Here is a 19064-nt window from a genome sequence, read left to right as displayed (position 1 = left end):
AATTACAGTTATAAAACAGCAATAAAACTAATTTTATAGTTGGAGTGTTGTGCCAGAAAGATTTCATGAACCCCAAAAGACCATGAAAGAGCCGACTTCAATGTAAAGCAGCCCTGAACTCTCATTGAGACAAGATTTTATAGGAAAATGGGAGCAAGTTGGGGGTGGGGGCGGGTTTCCATCCTGGTAAGCATCTAACTGAATGCCTATATTAAGCCAACAGGTGGGTGCTCTGAAGCAAGAAGGTATACAGTCAGGAAGGGTCTGAAAGTGCATCTGAAACAATCAGACTAAGTTTTGATTAACTGTTGCTAAGAAGTAGCTAGGGAGTAACTCTGGCCAAGGGCAAGCCATGGGATCCTTCCTGGTACTTGGGTTTAGCTGCAGGTCAAGTTCTCAGGCTTTCTTTTTTCTTTTAAGATGAGGGTGGTTCCAAGATGGAGTAGGTTTGGCCTCTGGCGGGGAAGTGGGGAGGGTCGTGTCACAACATGAGGAATTGTGTTAAAGGGGGGGGGTCACAGCAGCGTTAGAAAGGTTGAGAACCGCTGCGTTAGAGAGATTCTCTCCCAGCCCACTTTGCCTGCAATACATCACCTATGATTATTAAAAGGGAAGAGAAGGAAGGTGTTGCTTTCTTTTTCAGGTAAGAAAACAGAAAGTACAAAAAGAAAAAAAAAGAAGTACACACTTTTAATCTGAAAACTTAGGAGGCAGAGATAGCCAGATCCACGAGATCAAGGCCAGCCTGGTCTACAGAGCAAGTTCCAGGCCAGCTAAGGCTACACAGAGAAACCCTGTCTAGAAAAACAAAGCATAACAAACAAAAAGACCAAAGAACCCAGAAAGTCACCAAAACTTGATTTCCTAATTCCCGTATTTTCATTACTTAAAAAAAAAGTTCACTATTTTAGAGATTTTATTACAATATCTTAAATTCTGTGCATCTCCTAACTATAATGCTAAGAACCGCAGAAACTTGGAAGGAGGGAAGGAAAGGGCTTGGAGCTGTTGGGAACGCTTAAACAGAAGGGATAGGACCTGCCATGTGGTTGGGAGATTGGACAGGACCTTCATAGATGGTGGATGTCTTGGGCTTTTCTATGGAAAAGTCAAAGAGGACAGATACACTGCATGTGTAGGAGGATGGATGGATGTTCTGTCAGGAGCAACATAAGACTTTCAAGGGAAGAGAATGGATTGGCTCACCAGGGCCTGGTGGTAGAGTATCCTGAAGCAGAGGATGAGGGGTTTAATCCTGTAGACATGCCTCCTTTAGAAGGGTTCTGAAGAGACTCAGGTTAAGTGTGTGTGTGTGTGTGTGTAAAAACTGCCGATTACTGTATTATTTATCACCCCCACATTTTTATCTGTAAAACAGCATGCTGTCTGTCGCTGTCCCTAAGTTCGGAATCACAGCAGGGTATTTGTATGTGTGAAGGGTTTGCTCTTCTCCTGACTTTTTCTGGTCACACTTTGCTTTCCCCACAGCCTGTTGCTTGCACGCTTTGCTCCTCACAGACACCTGTAGCAGTAGACTACTTCAAGACATCAGGGAGTCAGCAAGGAGATGCTGAGCAGAGTTCAGGCTGACTAATCGTCACTGGTAGCTTGCCTGGATTTAGAACCACCTAGGAGACTCACCTATGGGTACATCTTGGGGAACTTTCCAGAGAGGCTGAACTGAGGAGAGAAGACGAACCCTGGATGTGGATGGCAGCATCCCTGGCCTGGGGTCCTAGACTGAATGTCACAAGAGGATGCCACTGAATGCCATCTCCATCTCCCTCTGCCTCCTGTGACCGATGGAACCAGCTGCCTTAGGCTCCTGCTGCCGTGCCTTACCTGGGACTCCATGATAAACTACACCCTCCAATCATGAACCACAGTAAATCCTTTCCTCCTTAAGTGGCTTTTGTTGGGTATTTTGTGAGACCAATAACGAGCAGAGTGAGAGGAGGGATTTTTACTGGTTCTGCAAGAACTAGCCAAGAGTCCTTTATTCCAAAAAACTGCAGAAGGCCTGGCAGGCACTCACCTCACATTTATTCCCTTTTAGATGCCATGCAGTGATGATGGAGGAGATTGGGAGGAGGAAAAAGATGAAAGTGGGCTCGACAGTTAACACTTCCTTCATATTTATTGTTACTCACTAGAAGAAGACAATAGTAAAGGGTTTACCAAACGAGGTTAGCTTCTGCTTCTAGAAGCACCACGCTACAATTTTCACGCAAGGCAGTCAAACTCTGAGAAGAACGTGTTGTCTGTGAACATTGGTGTTCTGTATCCTTCCCTTTCCTCTTGGGCCTGTGTCTTTTCACAGCCCAAACCATCCCCAGCCTGGCTGGAGCCACGGCCCCAGGTCCATCCCCTGCACTGTTCGTGAAATGGCCTCCAGCTCTGATCTTGCTGTTCTAGGTGACTCCGCTCATCTTACTCCAGCTCCTTTGGCAGTTGCACCTGCGTTTTAAGCATTTGAAGAAGAAGAAGAAGAAGAAAAAGAATGAATCCTGGAAATGTAAGAGCTGTAAAGCAAAAATCATAAAACGTACATGTCTTGGTGGATGCAGAAGACGTTAGAAATATTGGCTGCATTGCTCTCCAACATCACCACAGAGGCAAAAGAAGCAAAGCCACTGTTATTGGGCATTTACCAATCCAAGGCTTGTGGGGAAATGGACCACAGAAACAAGGGAAGCTCAAGTCTGGTGCCAAGAGTTTACTAGCTGCTTGGTGGGTGCTAAGTATCGCTTTCCTCCACTGTAAAATGACAGTAAGAGTTTCCAGTCCATAGTGTTAAAAGATCAAGTTATATAAGGGGAGTGAGCGATAAACAGGGACAATTACTTTAAAAAACAAAACCAAAAGGAAAAAAAACTAATTCTTACACTGTGTCTGTCCTACACCAGCCTTTTGAGGAGAAGGAGGAGGAGCAGGAGGAAGTGGAGGACGGAGGAGGAGGAAGAGGAAGAGGAGGAGGAGGGGCTCTGTGCAGACATGACTTCCCTGAGGTCACAAGGCTAGAACTGCTGGAGAGACGCTCAGCTTCCCAGCACCCACATTAGGCGCTCACAACTCCCTGAAACTCCAGCTTCAGAGGATCTTACGCCCTCTTGTGGCCTCTCCAAGCACCTACACTCACATGCACATAGCCACACACAAGCATCTACATATAATGAAAAATTATATATGTTCTAGGGGCTGAAGGGGAGATAGCTTCGTTAGTAAAGTGCTTGAGTGGCAAATGAATTAGATGTCTCCAAACAACATTAAAAAGCCAGGAGTGATGGCATCTGCTCACGGTTTTAACATTTGAGAGATCGACACAGTGACCCGGGAGGCTCCCTGGCCAGCCTCTGCCTGCTAATCAAGCTTATCAGGCCAGTGAGAGGCCCTGTTTCACAAACCAAGGTAAATAGCTCCCAAGGAATGATGCTTGAGATTGACTCCTGACATGAAAACACACACACGCACACGCACACGCACACACACACACAGAGCCTATCCTTCTTGAAGCACATTTCTAATATTTCAGTAACATTTAAAAACAGAATATATTCTTCAAAAAGAAAGTAAACTGTATCTAGGTAAACTTCACAAGGACAAAATAACTACAAATGAGTCACATCTGCCCAACTCTAAGATCTACATTCAGCTTCTGTTGCATAGCAACAGCCTCAAGTCCAGCCAGTCCTTAAAGAGTTTTAAGTGGTGCTCTGCCTTAGGAGGTGACTTGAGCATCCATCGTGTGTGCATTTTCAGAAGATGCTGACAGTGCTAAGACGCTCGGAGTTTGTTAACAGCTGAGCATGTTTTTCCTCATCCCTGCCCATGTGCACCTGTCAGCGTGACGAGCCCTTGTGGGTTCTGCTTGCAGTCAGTTCTTTGTTTATGCCCTCTGGAGAGGAATGTTTCACAGTGCCCTGCCCTCCTGAGGGGACATTCAATATCCTCTTCAGGCCAAAGGAAGTCCCCATGTAACTCTGATCCTCTGCACTTCTGGTGTCAGACTTCGAGAGAAAGGGGGTGGCTGTGTCTGGGTAGGGTTTACAGCCTACACAGAGGAGCCTGGTCTGAGAACAGGCTGAAGGAAGACACTTGGAGTACCCTGAAGCATCCGAAGGGAACTGGCCTTGATTAAGTTCTATCATCTTAAACTCCGAAGTTGCTGGTGTGCCATGGTGGCTCTGGTGAGCTGGGGCTGCACGTGATGCTATCAAACTCAAGTCTTTCTGGAGGGAAAGCTTGGTGATGCTATTCCATTGCTGACTTGGCTGGGAGCAATCTACCCAGGCAGGTCAGCCCAGTGTGCAGTGGAGTGCATGCTATGTATAGTCCCCTTGATGGCTCAAGCGCCACATGTATGGGACTCTTATCTCAGTGAAAAGTACAAAGGTTTCTCTGTTATGGTAGATGGTAAGTGAGTCATAAACATTTTTAAGAAAGATTAAAGAAAATGGGGTTAGAGAGATGGCTCAGCGGTTAAGAGCACTGACTGCTCTTCCAGAGGTCCTGAGTTCAAGTCCCAGCAACCACATGGTGGCTAACCATCATCTGTAATGGGATCTGATGCCCTCTTCTGGTGTGTCTGAAGACAGCAACAGTGTACTCATATACATAAATAAGTAAATCTTAAAAAAAAAAAAAAAAAGAGCCGGGGAGTGGTGGGACATGCCTTTAATCCCAGCACTTGGGAGGCAGAGGCAGAGGCAGAGGCAGGCGGATTTCTGAGTTCGAGGCCAGCCTGGGCTACAGAGTGAGTTCCGGGACAGCCAAGGTTACACAGAGAAACCCTGTTTCGAAAAACAAAACAAAACAAAAAAAGAAAATGTGCATTTATGGGGGAGGGGGAACCTTACTATGTGTTGGCATCAGAGTTCTTGACAGCTATTAACTCAACTCATAGGGTTTTATCTAAGGAATGCACTTTCTTGGACAAGACATTAAAAAACAAGAACAATTCCTAAAGAATTCTTCAGGAAACAATAAATGTGAATGAAGCAAGATGATTGGAGGTCAGTCAGCATAAGAAAAACTGGAGAGGCCATTACCCAGCCCACAGAGAGGCCACAATGCAGAAGGAACTGGCGGAGAACATTTGCCTTGCATGTGCAAAGCTCTGAGATCAATTCCCAGTAAAACACAACACACACAATGCACACACACCCCACTTATGACATGCACATGCAAGTTTTACATGGCTGGGTTTAATCTTTCAGTGGTGCCAAATATTTGCATGTTTCCTGGGACATTTAGAACTTATAAAATAATACCTTGTCCAATTAAAGTAGGCCTGAAGTTTGGTTTGTAGCTACCTGTTTTCAGCATGTGACCTGGAGAGGGTATTTCTCTCAAACTGAATTGAATTGGCTGTTTCTTGTAGTATGTAGCATTTGAGCAAAGTATACAGGTTTTCCTTTATTTTATTTATTTATTTATTGCTGTTCATTCCCATTCTGGGATCCCAGACCAGGAGCATGTGGTACTGAGAGAATAAGCATTAAATTAAACAAAAATTAAAAATTCAAACTGATTATTGGGATATTCTTTTTTTTTTTTTTTTTTTTTTTTTGATTTTTCGAGTCAGGGTTTCTCTGTGTAGCCCTGGCTGTCCTGGCACTCACTTTGTAGACCAGGCTGGCCTCGAACTCAGAAATCCGCCTGCCTCTGCCTCCCGAGTGCTGGGATTAAAGGCGTGCGCCACCACGCCCGGGATATTCTTAATAATGCATAATAATAATATTTCTAAGTCTAAGAGAGAAATACATATGTTTTAGAGATTTCCAAGGTCCAATGATTGGCAGGTGTGTTTTGAACAGTCGATATTCTAATTTTCTAATTTTCTAAGCTTCTGTTGCTGTGAAAAATATCATGACCCAAAGCTGCTTGGGGAAGACAGAGTTTATTTCACTTTACAACTTATGACTGCATCACTGAGAGAAGCCAGGGCAGGAGCTGGGGTGGAAGCCCTGGAGGAGTGCTACGTCACTGACTTGCTCCCCACAGCTTCTTCAGTCTGCTTTTTTATACAACCCAGAAACACCTGCTGAGGGATGGCACCACCCACAGTGGGCTCAGTCCTCCCACACCATCTAATCATCAATCAAGAAAATGGCACGCAGGCTTGCCCACAGGCCAGTCTCGTCGGGGCATTTTCTCAGTTCAGTTGAGGTTCCCTCTTCTCAAATGACTCTAGCTTGCATCAAGTTGACAAAAAACCAAAAATCCAGTCAGAATAGGGCTCACACACACACGCAGAGTGTGTTTACCTCTTTGTTGCACTTACAGTTCAAATCCACAATGCCTCCCCTCTATCCCCTATAAAGAGAACCTGGTTAGGTCTCATTTGACTGACCAAAGACATCCCTTTGTGCTGGCAGTCATGACAGCGCCATTTCTAGTGTTGATGGCAGTTCATTGAGTCTGAGATGTAACTTCATGATGCTTCAGTTCCTCTGGTATGAGGAAGCACCTTACAGCTGAAGGTGTTTACAGCAGCTGGCCACAGGTAAGCACACACTACCATCATCATTACCGCCAGGGAGCCAGCTGCCATGGGTAGCATGCATGCATTGCATTTTAAATAATGACAGCAAATGGGGGGCAGGCAATGGGCAAAGGTAAGAAGTCTGTGCTGGTTTTGAGCATCTGTCAATCTAATATTATTTCAAAAGACAAGCTAAAACAAATTTGAAACACTTTGAAAAGATTGCTTTATGGTCTGGCTTTAAAGCAAGACATTTCTTCTATGGGACGAAGACATAGAGAGGTGGGAGCAACTGGACGTCAGTGAAGCTTGTCCAGCAGTTGAGTGATGTGTTTTCACGTTGTCCTCACAGAGCACTTTATAGGGCTGAACAGAAGTCATGGGGCATAGCCGAGAGAGATGCATGCAAAAGACAGACACAGGCAACCGAAGGCAAGAGGAGCTGTTGGCAACCAGAAGTGGAAAGCCATTTCAAAGCACATGGCAATAAGCAAGGCTCCCATTCTAAAAGGATTTTCCCTTTTAGCTTATTGTTGTTGCTGTTATTGCTATTATTATTATTTAGCAGTAACAGTAGCAGTAGCAGCAGCAGTAGTAGTAGTATTTTAAAGAATGGCACCAGGGGGCTGGCTCAGAGAGAAAAGTGCTGACTATGCAAGTATGAGGCCCCAAGTTCAGATCCCCAGGGCCCACATAAAATGCTGGCTATGGTAGAGAATTGCCTGTAGCCTCAGAGGTCACTCCTTCCAGAGTCAGGAGGTTTGCTCAGATGGTCACTTGAGCTCCTCCCCCTTTAACATGGATTTTTAAAACTCTTGTAGTTTTTAGTATATTGCTTTCTGACTATATAGCACCAAGCCAGCTTGACCATTGTCCACCCATGACTACAAAGTGACAGTTTTTATAGACAGCACTCTCACCTACCCCAGCAGAGGTCTGGTCTCTGTCCTGTCCAAAGGCAGGCAGAGGACCTCTGCCTGGCCTCACGTGACTTCTAGCATTCTACAGTGACACCTGTCTTAGGACCAATCAAGCTCTCTCAAAATCACAGATGAAAAACGTCTCTGATGCAGGTAACAGGACAATGACAATACATTTAGAGGAGATGAGAATTCAAGACATTCCTACACATATATGTGAATAACGGCAACTACCTTAAGATTATAGCTCAGTAAAGCAGGAGAAAAAAAATCACAGACTCACAATGGTATTTGCTTTCCATATCCTGAAAACATGGGGATCTCTACGATGAAATAATATATAGACTGTGTCCTCAACACAATCTTAGCTCAATTGTATATATGTATATATTTGTATAATTATATATTTTATACACTTAATAGAATATATTATATTATGCAATGCATATCATATCAGATAGCATAATATATATTTAATGCAGTCAGGTATCAATCAACATGGCCTATGGACACCGATCCTTCAGCCTTTATGACTACCACTGTAATAATGACCGCAAAAAAAAATCATTTCTGCAACCTAGGCTCAGGGAATAAAGCCAGCTCCCTAGTCAGCTTTATCACAGACTTTTATGGAGACACTATGAATATTAAAACTGAAATAACAGTCAGATATTTTAAACTCCCTTGGCTCAGGAAGATAGTAACCGGAGGCTTGCCATTTGACTGGCTGCCTCAAAAGCAAACAGGCATGCATTTGCAGGTGGTTGAGCTTCGTCTGCTGATGAAGAGCGGAGTCCCTGGAGCCTTTATTCCAGATACTTACAAAGGTGCTCAATTTTTTTTTCTTATTGACTCCTTCAAGGAGGCTCTGAGGGTCTCTAATTCTCAGCTCTATGTGCCCAGAACAATCTGGTTTTACATATGCACACCAAGGATTCAAAATAGTGTGCTAAGTAAAAGTTGGACACCTCAAAAACAAGTTTTAACATTGGTGCCTACCACTTCCTTAGTCGCGTCTGCTAGACATGCTAATAATTTCCCCAAGCATCCGTGTCTCCTTCACAAAAGGGGGAGAATAACCGTGCCAACCTTCTGGAATTCCGATGATCATAAGCGTCGGCGTATACATGTACGACCTCAATAGAACTTAGCTGCAAGTATTGCTGTCCCAGGGCGTATATGAGTCTGTCCTTAAGAGTAACTAGAAATTTAACTGTATTGGTCTTTCACCTCTGCTTACCAACAATCAAGACCTCACGGTGTTAAACTAATGGGGCTGGCACAGAGGGTATAGCTCACTTGGTAGTGCCCTTGCCTAGCGCGCACAAAGCCCTGATATCAATCCCCACATAAACCAGGCATGGTGGGGTACACCACCCTTAATACCTAGTAGATTCGAGGTCAGCCTGAAACACATGGGGGCCTGTCTCAAAACTAAAATATAACATAGACAAGAGAGAGTGGGAAGGGGCACAGGGAAGCGTTTGTCTTTTCTCCCTCTTGTTACTTACAGGTTTAAGGTAGGCAACATTGCTGTGTCGGATGTCATTCAAGAGCTGGTCTCTGGGAGTGATTTCCACCAGCGGGGGCGGCCTATTTCTGGGCACTGGCTTGAGCGTTTTGATTACATCTTTGAGGTTGGTTTTCTCCTGTGCCTCTCTGGCTTCCGGCATTCGAGATTTGCGCTGAATTCTCTTCAGCTTCACCACCCTGAAGGAGTCAGGGTCCGTCTTGCACTGTGGAGGCTGGGGCGGATTTTTGATCATTTCCTTTCTTGAGCCAAAGGGGACTTCCTGAGCATCGAGGGGCCGCCCAGATGCAGGCTGGAAGAATTCCTGCATTCTGGGGTCGGGCATGGGTCCTCCCAACCTCTCCCACATCCCAGGAGGCAGCCCCAACCCATTCTCCAACATAGCTATCAGCTTTCTCTGCTCTTTCAGTTGCTGCTGCTGCTGTTCCTCCTGTCGTTTCTGCCTCCGTTTATCCTGGTTCCTGGTAAGCAGATTCGTTACCACCATTCTGGGACCCGGAAGCTCGAAATGGTAGCCCATCTTCAACAGAGTGCTGTTGGCCTTCAGAAGCCTGGATATTTCCATCTCGGCGTGGTGGCCTAGCATATGTCTCTGGTTGTGAAACCGAAGTTCAGTTAGCGTTTCATTGAACTGGAGGCACCTCATGATGGCCACGATGCCCTTCCCGGTGATGAAGTTGGACTCGATATTGAGGGTGGTGACGCTCCTGTTTTCCCGCAGCATGTTGGCCAGGGCGAACGCTACGCTCTCATCAGCACCGACGTTGGCTAAACTGAAGGTTTTGATGTGTTTGTTTTTCTTCATGGCATTGACGAAGTCCAGTAACATTTCTTTAGGGATATTTTCAATGTTGTTCAGGTTGAGTTCCTTCATGTCGGGGTCGTTCTGTCTCACTCGTCTCAAGCTCCCGTCCAGGTCTGTCTGGTTCCCTGAGGGCCTCGCACTTACCTTCAGAAAACTGGTATCTAGAGCTAACTTCTTAGGGTCTAATTTGGCTATTTTCTTCTCACCTTTTTCTTTGGTCTCTGGTGTGTCTTTTTGCTCGTTTGCTGTTTTAGTAGCCAGTTGCTGGCAGGTGCCCGTATTGTTGTGGATTTGTTCTTTTGCGTCATTTTTTTCTATGTTGGCTTGTTCACCATCTTCATCCTCTTCCTCTTCATCATCCTCTTCATCTTCACCACCCTCTTCATCTTCTTCATCTTCCTCCTCCTCTTCATCTTCATCATCATCTTCTGTTTCTTGTACATTGTTGCTCCCATTTGATTCTCTTTTCTTTGCAAGGATTTCACTATTGAGCTTTTCTTTTAAAAACTGGGGCATGTTTTTAATGCCCTTGTCTCTTACTTCATGCTGTTTTTGAGTGTTTCCCTAAAAGAAAGGTTTACACCAATTAGAATCCATAGCAGCGAAGAAATACAAAATATAGCAATGTCTACTGGAGTTTAAAGTATTTTTTAGGGGGCTGGAGAGATGGCTCAGCAGTTAAGAAATGTTTGCAGCCTTTCCAGAGGACCTGATTTTGTTTCCCCACACCCTCTTCTGGCTGCTTACAGCTGCTCTTAACTCCAGCTCCAGGGACCTGACGCCCTCTTCCGGCCTCCTTAGGTACTGTACTCAAATACACTAAGGCTAATCTCACACACAAAGGAATGCACATGCATGCGTGCATGCACACACCATTAAACATAAAAAAGTCTTTCAAGGGCTGGCGAGATGGCTCAGTGGTTAAGAGAGCCGGCAGCGTCCTGAGTTCAAATCCCAGCAACCACATGGTGGCTCACAACCATCTGTAACGAAATCTGATGCCCTCTTCTGGAGTATCTGAGGACAGAGCTACAGTGTACTTACATATAATAAATACATAAATCTTTAAAAAAAGTCTTTCAAAATATTTTTAGGGCTGGGGAAGTGGTTCTGTGGGTAAGTACTGGGTGTACCAGTGTAAGAATCTGAGGACCCCAGTTTCAGCACCCACATAAAGTAAGATGAAAGACAGGAGATGGAGACAGAAGAATCTCTGAAGGCTCTGGGCCAGTTAAGCCTGCCAGGCAGTGATGATTAAGAGACTAAGAGACCCTGACTCAAACAGGTGAATGCTGTGACTGACACCTAAGGTGGTTGACTCCCTCTCCCTCTCCCTCTCCCTCTCCCTCTCCCTCTCCCTCTCCCTCTCCCTCTCCCTCTCCCTCTCCCTCTCCCTCTCCCTCTCCCTCTCCCTGTCCCTCTCCCTCTCCCTCTCCCTCTCCCTCTCCCTCTCCCTCTCCCTCTCCCTCTCCCTCTCCCTCTCCCTCTCCCTCCCTCTCTGACACACACACACACATTCATACACAGAAACACACATACATACAAAAACCACACATATACAAAAGATTTTGTAAAAACTTAAAGCCAGGCATGGTGGCACTTGCCTTTAACTTCACCTTTCCAGAGGCAGAGGCAGGCAGGTCTCTGGGTTCTGGGCCAGCATATGGTCTAAATAATGTGTCTCTACTACCCAGAGCTACATAGAGAGACCCTGTCTCCAAATCAACAAAAGCTTTAATGAAAACCATTTTAAGTGAAATAACTCAATCTAATAAACCACATGTGTAATGTTATTCCATATATGTATACGTACAAATTTATATATGTATAGGAAAACACTTCTATAATTATTATCAAATCCTTGTTTTTGTTTTTGTTTTTTTCTGAGTCAGGAAGGTGACCCCTGGAGGAACTGAATGTCTGCCGCGTGTCTGCTACCTGCACTGTGCAGCCTTTGGTTTTACATTTGCCTTGTGTTGCTGATACAGAGGATCCCACAGTGAGCAAAACCAACCAAGGAGGAGCTTTTGCAGACACACGCTTGGGGTTGTGCCCGTACATACATATATATGTGTATGCACATTTCCATCCTACACCCCGCCTGCCCATATGAGAACATTTTACCCTGTCTCTAGACGCCCTAATAGCTACTACACATGATGTAAACAGGGACTGTTTTATTTTAAAAAAGAAAAAAGTGTCTGTATATACCCAGTCCACATGGCAAATAAATAAGTAAACAAAACCCTTTTCAGTGTTTTCCGTTCACAATTCGTTGAGTTCAAGGATGGAGTCCCTGAGGATACACAAGACCAAGTACATTAAAATAAAAGTTAGTTAATTTTGTTTTCAGATTCTATATTTTTATTTATTTATTTATTTATTTATTTTTCCAAGAGCTGAGGACCAAACCCAGGGCCTTGTGTTGCTAGGCAAGAGCTCTACCACTGAGCTAAATCCCCAACCCACAGATTCGATATTTTAAAAGATGGTTGTTAAAACATATTTAGAACTGATACAGATTTTTAGATCCCTGTAGCAAAGCCTTTGTTCCATGTGTATTTGAAAGGGAGTGTTTCTACTCCACAGAGCTGTGTTAGAAAATAGCTTCCTGCCGAGCTCTGGTGGGACACGCCTTTCATTCCAGCCCTTGGGAGGCAGAGGCAGGTGGATCTCTGTGAATTTGAGGCCAGACTTGTCTACACAGTGAGTTCCAAGACAGCCAGGGCTACAGAGAGAAACCCTTGTCTCAAAAAAAAAATATTCCTTCTACCCTTCCTAAAGTATCCACTGCTCTCGGAGACACACATGATATTGCATTTCCTGAGACTCTGAGACTGCGACATGGTGCAGGGGAAGGAGACTCCTCTGATAATCTGGAGTGTGTTTTTAAAACCTTGGTTTGAATCCTAGCTCTGGGGAAACCACCTTCATTACTCACTAGTCTCTGAAGCAAAGCGCATTGAGGAAAGAGCCAGCCTTGAAATGGAACAGGATTAGGGTGAGATTTACAACTCTGCAGTGTCTGGGAAGGGAAAAGGCAGGCTTCAAATCAGAGTTCACTAGCTTCTCCTGAATCCTTCTCCACTTTGTGTGCATCTGTGCATCTTGCGGCTGTAATTCCCAAAGCTGGTGGAGAAGTCTGACATGCAGTGTTCTGAGCAAGAACTCAATGCTGGTGATACATGGCAGGTTGGATCTGACAGTTGACAACATTGTCCTTAAACTACCTCCTAAAACATCCCATGCCTCATCTGCTCCAGCAGGGGGAGCCAATTATCAAGGTGTTTAATGCACACCAGGAAACAAAAGCATTGGTTCTGTCTAGTCCTCCTAAAACTGGTCTTTGTGTGGAATTGTCTTCGAACTCACAGAAGTGCAATTGTAAGAGGTCTGCAAAGGACACGGTAAGCTCTGGTCTGATCAAGCCTGAGATTTATTTCCTGGACTTCAGTTTCTGCTTAATGTTCACTACTGCCTTCTATTACATCAATGTGACAACATACACCTGTATCTAGCAGGTGGCCCCAAAGAAACCATACATGAGAAATCTGCCTTCTTTCTTCTCAATCATTTTTAAGTGCAACATTAAAATTTGTCCTTTAGAACCATCAAGATAGCTTATCAGGTAAAGGTACCTGCCACCTCGCTTGACCTACACACACACTCACACACATACACACACACACACACACACACACACCTAATAATAAAAAATGTAATTAAAATTTAACTGTGCTTTATACAAAACTCATGCCAGCTCTAGTTTTTAGATAAGTGTCTCAAGAGAGGACTATCTTGAAGATTCCTTCTTAGACATCAATTTCCAGATGTCATCACTGATGCCCAATGCACATACAGTGTGCCCACATTTTCAGTCTTGGGTTTGGTTTAGTGTATGGCCAGATTTCTTCAGAAGTGGGGAATCTTTGACATTATATGTAAAATATCGTATATGCATAAGTAGTCTGAAGAAATGTGGAGTAGAATTTGGACAAGCTTCTCAAAAGGAGAAGCCAAAAAAAAAAAAAAAAAAAAAGACAGAAGAGCTGTTTCTGAGTTAAACCATTACATATCATTCATGGCTACAGACCACCAACTCCACACAGAGACCCTGGTGCCAATGTTGAAAGAGAAACACTGACAAGAGGTTATCACCTTCTCCCCCCTACCTTGCAATTATACTATTTTTTCAGAAAGTTACAGCCTGGGATAGAACTTAATATTATAATTTAATTTAGGTGTGGCAAAATCCAAAAGAGAATCACACATTTCATTCAGTTTTGAGAAATCACAATTGCAAAACACTACCCTGCCAGCCCAGTCCCAGCAGCCATTTGTGTCCCACACAGATCCCTGGTTACCTCAGACTGCACAAAACTGACAGGAACTCGTTCATCTTCCAGCATGCGTCTAGACGCCTTTTGCAAATACATGTAATCAACAAGAGACTTATGGTCGAAGTTTCCTGTGGGTGCCTTGTCTGTTTGATCCTTTTGGATCATCCCCACAGGAAGGTGGGGGTCAGGGGCCATGACTTCCATCTCTGACTGCAGTTCCTTCAGCTCTTCAGGGGATAAGTTGGCTAGGAGTTCGTCTTCATCAAGCTCCTCACTAAAGGTGTCTTCTTGCTCCGAATTCCTGCTGTGCCCCGACATAGTTTACTTTTTTTCTATCTGTTTCTAGATCACCAGAAAAGAAGAAATAATCCAATATGATATTTTTAAAAAGAAGGAATCAGTATGCAAACACCTCAGTGTCTTCTAATTAACAAATATCTTAGGCCAATCCACCCTTGAGAGATTTTCTCACTCAATGGTGTTGGTTGAGCTGCTGGGATTGACTATAGCTCAGCTCATGTGGGATCTATATTAAGCAAGGTTTTCTGGGCAGCGTCTAGTTGTGGAACTACTACATGAGTCCCTTTTTGGCAACTTGAGTCATCTGGACAAATCCATCTGACATTTCAGTACAGCTGCTGGGCCGGACAGCGAGTAGCCAGGCTATGGAATCTCTGCAGAAATAAACACATTCTTTTCTAAAGCCCTCCCACCCCACGCAGCCCACACCCCATGCTCTAGATCTCCCGGGGGAGCCTGCCACTGCTTATTTAAACAACTCACAAAACATCAGAATGAAAACCAGCCAGCAAATGCAGTTTCTCCTGGAATAGAAGCGTCGTCCCCTGAAGGTGGCCAGTGAGCTGGGCTTTGCCTGTTCTTTCCAGCAGGCTCTGGAAGCCGTGCCTCTGAAGGGAACAGCTCAGGTCTTGCTATGGTATTCACCCCTGTGTAAGTGAACCGGTGCAAGCTGCTCTTATCTGCACCTAGATCCTGTGACCTGACAGATGGGGATAACAAGGCCCTGAATTTCCATGTAAGGGAGAGGGGCCATGTAAGGGGTTTAAAACCATTTATGTCTTTAGTGTTTATCAAACCTAGCTACATAAGATGGCTCTGAAGAGAATTTTTGTAATCATACTGTTGAAATATTGGGAGAAAAGGGACGGGAAAAGAATTTCTTTGTAACCTGTCGGGGAGGTACACTAATTTTTTTTCAAATTACTAACATACATTTATGTTGACCCAACAACCCTACCTTTTGAGGTATATCCCTCAGATACACTCCCACCAAGATGAAAGCACAATTGGATATATTAACTGGCTACACAAAACTCTAAAACAGTGTGCATGACAGTTTAACTTACTGTCTCATGACATAGTCTTGAGACAGTAAATTAAACAAATGTACGTAAATAAAAATAAGAGCCGGGTCAGGTTCTGGATGCCTTTAGTCTCTGTACTTGTACTCAGGAGGCAGAGGCAGGCAGATCTCTGTGAGTTCAAGTTCAGCCTGGTTTACATAGCAAGTTCCAGGACAAAAAGGGCTACATAGAGAGACCCTGTCTCCAACACAACCCAAATAGATAAATATAAAAATATCAGTGAGATAGATTATTGAATAATAAATAAGAAACAAAACATTTCACGTGACTTTAGGGAAGGGCATAGGTTGGAGGGCTGGGCTGGGGAAAGGCTTCACCATTATGTATTTATATATTTCATATACATTATATTTTTATATTTTTTCCAGAGACAAGAGTCCTTCTGTGTAGCCCTGGCTGTCCTGGAACTCACTCTGTAGACCAGGCTGGACTTGAACCCAGAGATCTGCCTGCTTCTGCCTCCCAAATGCTGGAATTAAAGGCGTGTGTCACCATAGGCTAACTATTGTCAAATTCTGAGTTTTGCAACTCTTTACTCAGAAATTTAGATATTTTTGTACAAATAGGAACATAAAATACAGAGCAAGAGAGAGTGTGAATTTTTCACTTTATTTCCCTGTTGAGAGCAACTGCAATGAACGCTCTGGCTTGTCTCAGTCATTTCTTTAGAAATAGGAACTCTGGATCAACATGCCATCTTTATAGCCTTTGGCAATTTGACCTTGGAAGTCAGCTCTGCCCTTGGCTGCGCCCCTAGCCCTGTGCTCTTTGGTTTATTGTTTGTTTTTGACATAGAGTTTTGTTACGTAGCTTTGGAACACACGTCGTGGTATGGCTGGTCTTGAACTTGTAGCTATTCTCACGCCTCTGACAGCCATGTGTCATGATTACAGGCAAGCCCCACCCATATCCAGTCTGCTCTCTGTTTTCTCCTTGACCAAATCAGATTACTTTTGAGGCAATTATATATTCTAGAACCACATAATTTTTAAGATCTCTCTGTAAAGAGCTATAATTGATAAAGTGCATAGTTCATATAACCAATCCTAATTGTTACATATCTAAACTGTTTTCATTTCTCAGAAGTACAAACAGGGCTTCATCCCCTCAAACAACACAGTGTGTCATATTTCAGCATCAGCCACAGAAACAGTTAAGGAAAAACAAGAACAAAGTATAAAATATAGAACAACAACAAGGCCACACCTAATAGTGGCACTTCCCATGGGCCAAGCATATTCAAACCACCACAACATACCTGCATATGTATATATGTATGTATTCATATAAACACATATATATGTAAGAGGCATAGTAACATATATGTATATAATTTACCATGGGATAACATTAAGAGGACCGCTTAGGCATTTACATGAAATGAATTTAGTTTTTCATATTTTTTGACCCTGCATTAAAAAAAAAATGCTTCCGTAAAAGAAAACATTATATTAACAGCCACAAACAAGAGGCTTTTAAAATCTTGGCAATTTTACAGAAAGCAGCCTAGCATCTTTTAGATGCAATTGCCTATGAAGAACATAAAAGCTTAGCAGTGAAATGTAGATATGGAACCCTCCCGAGAAAGACAATTTGAATTCTTTCAGATTATCACTTGGTCCTGAGGTATGCCACTGGTTTTCATGTGCCTCTGATGACCAAGCTGATTGAAGATCATTGCTACAAGGAGCCCTGATTCCTCTGACGGCATCTCTCATGAGTGGGAAGTGACTAAATCTCTCTCAGCTGCTTCCCAGAGCACCTTACCCTCCTGCCGGCAGACAGGGCATCTTCACAGGTCTGATTAGTTGAACACTGAGATGGGTTAGCTGTGTTTGCTCTTCATAGTGCATTACAGTGGTCACCTCAGCAGCTTGCCACCTCAGCATCCAACATGACCACAAGAGCAAACAGCTACCTGTAGGTATGTCACCTGCATGGCCCAACAGGTCACAGATCAACTGTCTCTGGATTGGAGTCTAGTGGAAGAAAGGAAATCGACTCCCTGCTAGAAGCTGCTGAATCGGAATTCTCAAAATGAGGTCTTGGAATCTGTGCTTTTGCGGGGACGGGGACATCCTCTGGTGATCCTGATGTGTAAATCTAGAACAGCCCAATGCCTCAAAGACTCTGCTCATTCTTCTCCCATTACTTTTCAATGCAACCAGAAATGATTGACACTGCCCTGGGCCTGGGAATCCCAGGGCAAGGGCCAAGCACTCATCTGACAGGCCAGGCTTACGTAGCTCAAGACACAATGTTTGGTGAGGGCCTGCTTTGTGCCATGCACTATGTTAGGTAGCTAGGAATGTGGTAGAAATCGAGGCAGAGAAAGTCATTATATTCTAGTGCGGGAGATGACAGCAACCATTTTTGGTTGCAGGAAATGCTAAGGAAGATGGATTCTATATGCTAGAGAACAACAGTGGAGACTGATTCCCCCTGGGAAGGGGAATCTGATAAGCATAGACCTAGGAAATGCATGGGAATGGCACATGCAAAGTCAGGCATGACGGATCTTGGAATGTGAGGTGACCTAAACCTCACATGACTGGACATTGTTGGGCATGGAGGATTTGGGGCAGGGAGGAAGGCAGGGTTAGGCAGGGTGTGTCTTTACATCCAGGGCTCTGTTGTTCATTCTAAGCATCATTGGGAACCAGCAGAGGGTTTTACATGGAGCATACTACGGTTTATGCTTTCAGAAGGCCACTTTGGCTACTGCTCAGGAAGCACATTGGACCAATGAGTGGAGACACTTGCCTTCAGATTGTCCAAAAAGCAAGCAAGCAAACAAACAAACAAACAAACAAAAAACAAACCAAACCAACCAACCAAACAAACAAAAAATAGCCGGGCAGTGGTGGCACACGCCTTTAATCCTAGCACTTGTGAGGCAGAGGCAGGTGGGTTTCTGAGTTCAAGGCCAGCCTGGTCTACAGAGTGAGTTCCAGGACAGCCAGGGTTACACCGAGAAACCCTGTCTTGAAAAACCAACCAACAAACAAACAAACAAACAAACAAAACCAAAAAACAAACAAACAAAAAACAAAAACAAAACCCAGATTGTCCTTAATAACGAAGGAATGTAGCATTTTGGAGGTGTTGGAGGTCTTGGGCCTTTCACTGTGTCAGCCAAAAATTAAGCTTTAAAACCCCATAGTGTTCCCACCTAGAGCTCTGACCTTTAGTGACTGCAGCATTTTGCTGTATGTCCTGTACTGCCACCCCCATCCCCACATCCCCACTCTACTTCCCCTTCCCCTTAGAGGAGTACATCTAAGTTTAATGGAAGACGGAGAGATTGAGGGAGGGGTGGGGGAGAGGAGTAGGAGGGGGCAGGGAGGGAAAGAAACTGGAATAGGGAGTAAGGGAGGAGAAACCGCACCAAGGAAAACCACTTGCTGTCTATTCTCTACATCTGAGATGAACTAATAATTTTTAAATAAATTAGGGGAAAAGGTTAGATACGTGGTGGCTTATCTCTGTAAGAGATTAATATTCATAATACACATTTGTATGAAAGATAATAATTTACCCACACATATTTACTCAAAATGGATTTAGTAACTCTGGGAAGCTGCACAAGAAATGGACAC

General features: G+C 44.0%; 1 protein-coding gene across 2 annotated transcripts; it reads right to left on the bottom strand.

The window, feature by feature from the left end:
• Window positions 1–2077: 2077 nt before the first annotated feature.
• Window positions 2078–14965, bottom strand: Lmod3 (leiomodin 3). Of its 2 annotated transcripts, XM_085840238.1 has the most exons (4): window positions 14864–14965; window positions 14105–14422; window positions 8916–10304; window positions 2078–2457 (listed from the first exon to the last, which is right to left on the bottom strand). In XM_085840238.1, exons 2-4 carry the CDS (start codon window positions 14396–14398, stop codon window positions 2431–2433), a joined length of 1710 nt encoding a protein of 569 aa, XP_085696364.1. In that variant the 5' UTR covers window positions 14399–14422; window positions 14864–14965; the 3' UTR covers window positions 2078–2430. The 2 variants fall into 2 exon arrangements, with proteins under 2 accessions (XP_085696364.1, XP_085696363.1); XM_085840237.1 differs by lacking the exon at window positions 14864–14965 and having other exon boundaries at window positions 14105–14672.
• Window positions 14966–19064: the final 4099 nt, after the last annotated feature.

Source organism: Mus caroli, unplaced genomic scaffold (genome assembly GCF_978045245.1).
Source record: "Mus caroli unplaced genomic scaffold, Mus_caroli_1 scaffold_7, whole genome shotgun sequence".
Lineage (NCBI taxonomy): Eukaryota > Metazoa > Chordata > Mammalia > Rodentia > Muridae > Mus > Mus caroli.
Note: the sequence above shows the minus strand (reverse complement) of the source record. Positions and strands in the feature narration are given on the sequence as shown.

What these genes read in the sequence shown, in the direction of transcription:
- Lmod3 (XM_085840238.1), bottom strand. Translation starts at nt 14,398, where the DNA reads ATGTCGGGGCACAGCAGGAATTCGGAGCAAGAAGACACCTTTAGTGAG. An exon ending in TCAGTTTTGTGCAGTCTGAG is followed by an intron (nt 10,305 to 14,104) that starts GTAACCAGGGAT and finishes CCTTTCTTTTAG; the next exon opens with GGAAACACTCAAAAACAGCA. An exon ending in ATGTTGCCTACCTTAAACCT is followed by an intron (nt 2,458 to 8,915) that starts GTAAGTAACAAG and finishes CTTAAAACGCAG; the next exon opens with GTGCAACTGCCAAAGGAGCT.